Source organism: Chiloscyllium plagiosum, chromosome 3, assembly GCF_004010195.1.
Source record: "Chiloscyllium plagiosum isolate BGI_BamShark_2017 chromosome 3, ASM401019v2, whole genome shotgun sequence".
NCBI classification, from domain to species: domain Eukaryota; kingdom Metazoa; phylum Chordata; class Chondrichthyes; order Orectolobiformes; family Hemiscylliidae; genus Chiloscyllium; species Chiloscyllium plagiosum.
In genome coordinates, this window is record NC_057712.1 from 30,965,769 (window position 1) to 30,975,054 (window position 9,286).

The following is a 9,286-nucleotide window of genomic DNA, read 5'->3' on the forward strand; positions in this document are numbered from 1 at the left end:
GTCAGGGACATCTCAAATACACTGTGAAGCTTTGCAGGGAAAGGTCAATCCTCCTGGTTTTCCATGCACTCTTCAATCCCCGAGCAGGTTGTAAGGTTAGAAATTCCCTCAAGGCTTTGAATAGTGAGTGAAATCAGCTCGAACCACTTTCTGCCTCGAAGGAAAAGCCACAAAGTATTTAATTTGAAGCTTCCCCCACTTTTGCTATTTCCTTCTCCTTCATACCACAACAACAGTGTGTTTTCATTGGGGCAGCCACTCTTCAGTTCTCTCAACTCGCCGGTATTTCTGAAGTATGAGTCCAGACAATTAGGATGTATTTTTATGACCCTCCATCCAGCTGTAAAGCTGCCACATGATAAAAGCCATTCAATAATTCTTTTTTAACCGGACCTCCTGCATCAGGTGGTGAGGGTGATTGAGGGCATTGGGAAAGGGAGCTGTGCAGTTTTGCAGGACCTCCGCCACTAAGTGGCAATGCTGAGTTGGGGCAGGGCTGAAGTAGTCAAGTAGAGTTTTGCTGGAAACAAAAGAGTGTCTTTGGTGGAGATAGAGCTGGTGGGATGTAGGGTCAGCCAAGCCAAGGAATTCTCTGTTAATGGTGTGTGTAATTCTTCTTTATCCTTAGGTTTCCGTCATGATTGTATTGACCTGGTGCCAGAGGAACAAAAAATCCTTGCTTCATGATTTTTGGGCCACCTATTTTTTCAGACCTCATGTTACATTTCCTTTTTTCTAGTGTCCTGACCAGAATTGATCCCTTGATTCACATAACCACAAATAAATCAGTTGTTCGCTTACATTAATTGATTTTCAGTGGGGCGTTGATGTGAATGTGAAGCAAGCACTTCAGCAGTACTTTGTTGGCTATGAAGTACTTTGGGTGTTCCTGTACTTTTCTGCCCAGCTGTGTGGGCCTCTGAGGTCAGTGCACAGCAGTGACCTCCGGGGTCAATGATGTAAACAGTGTGCTGACACAGAGCACACTGATTACACAGCACCTGTGCACAGGTTATAGGGATTGTTGGTCACAAGGATGTTGAAGACATTTTTCTGTTCCAATTTATTGTTAGTTCATTAGTCAGCTTACAGAACATTTCTGCAGAACCTCAATTGACATCACAAAGTCTCAACACACAGCTGTGTCATTACTCTGATGAAGGGCTTTTGCCCAAAACGTCAATTCTCCTGTTCCTTGGATGCTGCCTGACCTGCTGCGCTTTTCCAGCAACACATTTTCAGCCAAGTATTTACATTATCAAGTAGTTTCTAGCCAGAAATATCTCCCTCAGGAGGAACAATGTTGTCCACTTCCTTTATTTTTAACGTATTCAAGTGTTATGCTTTGGACCTGATGCATTAATCAGTTTTCTCTGATTAATTCTAATATTCCTACTGTGTCCCCTTAGACTTTTTTACTCTAACAAGAAATAATCTGATTTCTTTCAATTTATTTCAGCACATGAATCTCAACCCAAGCCTCATTCTGTTAACATTTTCAAAGGCACTTCTCACTTCTGAATGTATGAAATTAAATATCACATACAAGTGTTCTCTCACAATAATGCACTGCTTCAATATTTTTAAAATGACTTATGTTTATAATTTGTCATTATGCATTCAGAAATTTTGTGTCATCATTAAAAATATTAAATGTGTAGGTGACAGATTTAGAAACCTGTGCTAATGTGCCAATAACTAAGTAGGATAATTGTCAATTCAATATTGCTGTATTCCTAATGCAAACAGTTACTTGTCTCAGGATACTTTCTAATGACTACTCATCGAGATGAGGTTTAATCTGAGAAGTGTCAGATATGTTAACTACAGAGAGGCAGCAAGTGAATATTTCATAGTCATAAGCCTGGTTACAGTGGCTAAAGAAATCTGATCTCAATGTCAGTACCCAATTCGGATTTTCTTGACTGCATGAGTGTCAGGCGGGAGAATTTGTGACCCTAAACTGTAGCTCGGAGTCAAGAGAAAGAAATAAGTTGATTGATTATAGGGCATCTTGGGGGTGAAAGGGGCTGCAAGGAAGAGATTATGTGGGATGCAAAGGGTTCCAAACACCATCAGTAGATTGGGTAGATGAGTCCCGTGCAGGTCGGGTTCTGATCTCAAGATCCAACCGTTGGCAAGGGAAAGGGTTGGGAGAATTGGAGTCCCATGAATTGTGGGGAGGGATACTTTTGTGTGGGAAAAGTAGATTCTGGTTTGTGGTGATTGGTACCTGAACTGGAGAAATTGAAGAGACTATGTCATTGGGACAGACTGCACCTTCAGTGTGCTGGGGCCAGTGTTCTTGTGAGTGAATGAATGATTGATTTATTGTCACATATATCTTGAAGCTACAACAGAAAGTGTTTTGTTGTCACAATCCAGTGTCATTTTGAGTTACAATATAGGTTTTTAAAAATTACTTAAATAAGATTCACCTTCTATTCAAATTGGGGTCTCAAGCACAGCTTCAGGATTTCTGCTTCTCAAAGAGTCCTGCTGCAGAAAATGCAGCGACAACATCGATGCCCTGGGAGACCCAGGCTTTGCTACTGTCACCTTGCCAAAACTGCCAAGAGTCCAGGATCTGGGATTACCGCCATCAGGATTCCCCACTCTGGGCATCACCACTGCCAGGAATCTAGGCTCTGGGTGTATGTCATCAAGTGCCATCCGGGCACTGCTGTCTGATATAACTAGGGACATACAAAGGATGTTAAACTATGTGGGGAAAATGATCAAAATGGCAAGATGTGCTATTTTGAAGAGTAAAGGCAACAAACGAGTAGGAGGTAGTAATATAAGAAATGAGAGTGAGAGAATTGCAGAAAAGGGTTGGAGAGGGAAAGAGAAATCTAAGAATGTGCTGACAATCAGTACTACATGTTAACGAAGATAACAAAAAGACAAGACTAAAGGCACCAAGCATTCAAAACCAAGTAAACTGATAAATAATACACATTGAAGTAATAAATATGATCTGGAATCTATAATCATTACGGAAATATGGCTGTAGACTACAATGATTTGTCCTGAATATTAATGATTCATACTTGAATATTGTGTCATAATCTTACAATTTGGTTTGAAAACAAGAAATCTGTATTTCTTCCCACTTTGGGGATGGTTGAATTCTGGACAGAGCCAGGGTTCAGTAGGGAAATGTGGAACCTAATGTTATGCTGAAATATAGATCAACAAACCTATTAAATCTTGGAAAGTCTTTGCTGCCAAAACAAACCTATGAATCTTGGTCCCTTAAACAAATGGCTGTTAGTATTACTCTGCTTTTGTTTATTAGTTTATTGGTGGACAGTATTTTTCAGGTGTCTGCGGCACATTTATTGCATACTGGCCTTTTTAAAAATTGGAATGAGGAGCCTCTTGTTCAGGATGGCAAAGTGACTCAATGGTTAGCACCGTTGCCTCACAGCACCAGGGTCCTAGAATTAACTGTCTGAGTGGAGTTTGGACATTCTCCCCATGTCTGCTTGAGCTTTCCACAAGTGTTCTCATTTATTCCCACAGTCCTAAAATGTGCGGGTTAGGTGGATTGGCCATGCTAAATTGCTCATTGTATCCAGGGATGTGCAGGTTTGCTGGATTAGCCATGCGAAAGTTACAGGGATAGGGCTGGGTGGTTGGTCTGGTGAGATGCTTTCAGACGGGCAGTGTAGACTCAATGGGCTGAATGGTCTGCTTCCACAATGTAGAGATTCTATGATCTCCAAATTTAATTTCTTCTGAAGAGGGCAAAGTAGACAAATCCCACAGAGTTATTTTGACATGATTTGTTATATGTTTATAGATCAGTTTATATTGTCTCCTAACATTCACAAATGTTATTTCACAAGCATGTGAAGAGCAAATTGGTTACCAGCTTGCTATTGGGAACACCTGCCAGAACTCGTAAGAAATGCCAGAGTTGCAGGGTATATATGTGAACAAGGGTTTTTTGAACAGTGTGCATCAATGATATGCACTTGTACTTTTTTTAAAATTGAAAATAAATTTACTAAGTAGTGGTTACTGCATATACTTTTTAAAAAGTATACAGTTTAAACAACGAGTTCCACTCAAGGTATTACCAGTTCCGGTTTCACATGGTGTTGGACTTTCAAATTTCCTTCTCAAAATCTTTCAGCCATCTCTCCAGGAGCTGCTGAAAGATTCACCAGACCCAGCAAGGTTCTCTCTTAGTCTGACCAAACACATATTCTTCATGTGTGAGTTTTGGGTGGCTTTACCCTTGGGCCAGATCTCAGTTCAGTTGACTATGAAACACACACTGTAGGTGGAATCATGAAATTTGTCATGAATGGAAAGAAAAAATACTTTTCTTCTTGTATGGAGCTCGGGCAAATAAGAGCTTACTGGAATCTATTTCATTTTTCCATTTTTGTCAGAAATACTTTTGGTGACATTGAGCTTTGCTTCCTAAAGGGTCATAATAGATTTCTGTTATTTAACAGTCTGAAGAGCTAAATAAACATTTCTTCAGTACCTGAAGGAACATTCATCGGTTTTGCTGCATGCTGTGGTAGCATTTGGTTTTTGAAGTGACGGTTCCAGCTTGCCATAATAACACAAAAGTTTTCGCTTTCTTTCAGGCTGACTGGTTTGAATTTGCCTTCGCCTGTCATCAGTAGCAAGAATTGGCTGCGGCTTCACTTCACGTCAGACAGCAACCATCGACGCAGAGGGTTTAATGCACAGTACCAAGGTGAGAGGGTTTCCAAGTCAAACTGAAGCAGATAACCTCACTAGAAGTCATGTCATCAGCCTAGAAAAAACCCTGAACAAATGAAGGCAGAAGGCAGTGGTGGAATGGAGGTCTGTGACTAGTGGTGTTCTGCAGGGATATGCACTGGGATCTCTGCTGTTTGTCACACAACTAAATGGCTCAGATGAAAATGTAGATAGGTGGGTTAGTTAGTTTGGAGACAATGCAAAGATCGGTGGAGTTGTGGATAGTGTAGAAGGTTGTCAAAGGTTACAGTAGAAGAGATCAGTCTCAGATAGTGGTCGAGAAATGGTAGATGGAGTTTAATTCGGGCAAGTGTTAGGTGCTGCACTTTGGCAGATCAAATGTTAAGGAAAAGTATACAGTTAATGGCAGGACCCTGAACAGCATTGATGTACAGGAAGATCTTGTGGTTCAAGTCCATAGCTCCCTGAAAGTGGCCATGTACGTAGATAGGGTGGTATAGTAGGTGTATGGCATGCTTGCCTTTATTGGTTGGGGAATTGAGTACAAGAGTCAGGATGTCATGTTGCAGCTTTACAAGACTTTGGTTCAGCCATGGTTGGAACACTGCGTTCAATTCTGTCTGCACATTACAGGAAGGGTGTGGATGCTTTGGAGAGGGTGCAGAAGAAGTTTACCAGATGCTGCCTGAATTAGGGGGTATAAAATATAAGGAGAGGCTAGAAAAACTCAAGTTGTTTTTTCTCTGGAGTGGTGGAGGCTAAGGGCATACTTAATAAAAGTCTATATTATGAGATGCATATATAGGAATGACAGTCAGAATCTTTTTCCCAGAGTTGAAAGGTCTAGTACTAGGGGGCATACATTTAAGGTGAGGGGGGGGGAATGTTCAAAGGCCATGTGAAGGGCAAGTTTTTTGCACAGAGAATGGTGGGAGAAAGTGAGGACTGCAGATGCTGGAGATCAGAGTTGTGAGTGTGGTGCTGGAAAAGCACAGCAGGTCAGGCAGCATCCAAGGAGCAGGAGAATTGACGTTTCGGGCATAAGCCCTTCATCAGAAATGAGGCTTGTGGGTCGGAGCTGAGAGATATATGGGAGCAGGGTGGGGAAGGTCACTGGGAAAATGATCATCCACCCATCACTTTCCCAGCTACCTTCCCCATCCTCCTCCCATTTATCCCTCAGCCCTGATCCACAAGCCACATTCCTGATGAAGGGCTTATCCCTGAAATAGAGAATGGTAGGAGTCTGGAATGGGCTGCCAGGGGTGGTGATGGTGGCAGATACAATAAGGGCATTTAAGTGTCTTCTCATTAAGCACGTGAATATGCAAGAAATGGAGGGATATGGACCCAGGGCAGGCAGGAGGAATTAATTTAATTTGGCATCCTGCTCGGCACAACATCATGGGCTGAAGGGCCCATTCCTATACTGTACAGTTCTATGTTTTGTGTTCCAAATGAAAATGTGGAGTGACTATCATGGCTGCTCAAGATAAAAATGTGGCGATCAAAATGTTCAACAGGTTAGTCATCATGTGAAGGAAAAAATGAGGTTGCTTTCAGAAGGTGAACAGAGAAGGGGTCTCACATGAAATGCTAATTCATTTTTCTTGCTCACACGTTTGTTGCTCAATGCTTTTTTTTGAAAAGGAAAAGTTAGATGTCTTTTTCTCCTATAAATCAATCAAGATCTTTTTGTTTTGGCAGGACTAGGCTGTGAAACTTTTCTTTCCTCATTGATTTTTAAGAGCTGTGAGAGTGACTGAGAGGTCAGTGGGAAAAACATCAATATTACCTCAAGGCAGTTCTCTCGAGATTTACGAGAGTGTAGTTATGGCGAGAACTCCTCTCCATCAGCATGTTACGATTGTGTCTTTCCTTTGTTTTATATCTCCCCTTTTCAGTAGTACTCCTGAGAATTCTGAGGTGGAGATCAAATATATATCACCGTGCTCTTCATCATCATTCTGAGAGATTTTATTATCCATGCTCTTTGTTTCATCTTAAAGTCAACTTTTCTCCCATTGGTATTGCACATGAAAATGTCTGTGTGAGAAAATCACAAGTTTCTGCGAATATTATCAACAATGTTAACCTTTTAGTTCCTTGTTGCTTCCTAGTTAAATTGTGTTAAAACAGTATGCAGCCACAACCAAGACTGCAGTCAATGCTATTTGTTGAATTGCATTTTACCTTTTAACACTTTGTTTAACTAACTACTGAGTTATTAATGTATCATAATGACTTTAAAGAATGTTATGTGTTTCATTAGACTCTGCAATATCTACTCTGTGCTAACCTCAAACTAACCATTGCTTAAAGAAGAATGAACTTTATTGCTAAAATGATGGGATATAAGGTAGTGGAATTTGTGATCAAATTGTATAGCCAGTGAACAGTGGGTCGAAATCTGCAGGCTGATCTTTACTGTCAAAGCTGAGTTATAAGACTCAATGAGACCAGCCAGAGTCTTATGTTCTCCAAAGAAGCAGTTTCTAAGATGTTCTTACAGAGATACAAGATATCTATGAACTGGAGAAAATAAATATATCTGAAATTGAATAGTTCAAGCTAATAAACGTTAATTTACAATTTTCAATTGAAATCCTTTCACGCAAAAAACATCAACATTTGGAATAGAATTCTAGATATAGTATAAACAAAACCTTACATTTTGTTTTAAAATGATTAGCAGGAACAATAGGGGGCTATTGAGTTTTCTGAGTGACTGAATGATCTTGGGTATAAAATGATGGACAAGGAATGCAGAGTCATTATGAGGTGGTGTACAGCCCACCAGAATAGTGCAGCTGATTTTTCAAACAGGTTTTAGTTCCTTTGACTGTTTGCACCCTGTTAATTCAGGGCCTGTCTTCGGTCTGACCTTGCGTTGAGGTAGTGGGTGCTGAACTGTATTCAGGAAAGCCAAATCTATGTACAAGGTACAATTTAAAACAGAATAATTTCAGGCCTACATCAAAAATGTAATTTGTTTCAAACAAAAGTGAAGTCACTGCACATGGCACCAGGAGGGATAAGAATGCATTTCCTGGTAAAATCACAGTATTCTTTCCACTTCACAGTAATCGCAGGCTGTATTTCCCAGTCTCTAAACTCCCTCATGATTGTCCCCACTGCCTTACCTATCAAGTCAATACTGCTGTCATTCTATTCCCACAGAGGCCAACCCCACCTCCAGTTAATATGCTACCTCTCCTCCTCCTGGTCAGCTTGCCTCCTCAAGGACTGACTGAAATGCAGTAGCATGATATTTAAGGCTGTCTGTCGCTCCCCCTTAGGAGCTCATCACTCCAATGTATCCTGATGTCCAACTTCAGTTCTGCCTCAGGTCCCTCATTTAGTTACAAGGAATGCACCCTGTGTTCAGTAGGCTCTGTTGTGACTAGTGGATCACTTTTATTAGCTCCCTTGTTCTTCTATGCGTTTATTTGCATTTGCCTCTCAATGTTAGAGTACTTGTTTCAAACGTCTGTGGCCTGCAGATAATGGTAATGCTATTCAAGGTCCATTACTGGTATGGATTTTGTCTCAATTCTGTCAGTTTTCAGTCAAAATGCTGGCTGACAAATGTTGAATAACCAGGCTTGCAATTTAGTTATCTGTGCTAGTTTCCAAAGCAGCAAATAGTGATTGGCAGATGGAAGGAAAATTGTAGGTGGGAATGCAGACAGTTTAAATTATTCCTCTGCCTGATCATTTTAGCTCTGTTTTGGGTTAGAAACACAAGAACAGTGGATTTGTAACAATTATTTACGAAAGTATTCTATCACAGATATCTGAAAAAAATATTAGGTGCAGCTGCTGGCATAATTCCAGCCTCTTCGTGTGTGAAGGTGTAATCTGTTTCTCAGGCTTTAAATAGAAGATCAAAAAAAAAATGGTTCCAATATTTCTTTCCCTGAAGTGGGTCTGGCAGGATCTTCCTCCTTGAAATTGTCTGCTTCTTGGTTCTGTCTCAGTTCCCTTACAACTTGTGGGAGGTGGTCCCTTTTGGGTTGTAGACAACAGTGAAAAAAAGAATCTTTATTGATTTTCCAAGCAATATAAGGTTGGTTTGCTTTTAAAGCAATATTAAACCAAGCTAGCTGCAGGAACTTTTGTAATAACTATTGTTAGAAAGATTTTCCATGAGAATTGAATACTTAGTTTTGTCAATTTTCTTGTGAATACTTGTTCTAACCTGTAACTTTGATAAATTATCCCTGAAGAATTTATTAAGTACCATCAAAAGTTTGAGTGTTAGACAGTAACTTCCGTTGGCAGTAATTGCACATGAAATTAACAGTACACTCAGAATTCAAACTCCTTACAATCTTTGACCCTCCCAAGTGTTTTCAAGACTGACCAAGTCTCATTCATTTCAAAGGTATCTCTTCACGCACTTAGAGTCATAGAGATGTACAGCATGGAAACAGACCCTTCGGTCCAACCCATCCATGCCGACCAGATATCCCAACCCAATCTCGTCCCACCTGCCAGCACCCGGCCCATATCCCTCCAAACCCTTCCTATTCATATACCCATCCAAATGCCTCTTAAATGTTGCAATTGTACC

General features: G+C 40.5%; 1 protein-coding gene across 1 annotated transcript in view; it reads left to right on the top strand.

Moving 5' to 3' along the window:
* Positions 1-9,286, top strand: part of LOC122548600 (CUB and sushi domain-containing protein 1-like) — a 2,366,391-nt gene that overhangs the window by 1,507,557 nt on the left and 849,548 nt on the right. Inside the window, exon 6 of the mRNA XM_043687435.1 lies at positions 4,611-4,723. Coding sequence (XP_043543370.1) covers positions 4,611-4,723 — 113 coding nt within the window. The remainder of the gene's footprint in view (positions 1-4,610; positions 4,724-9,286) is intronic.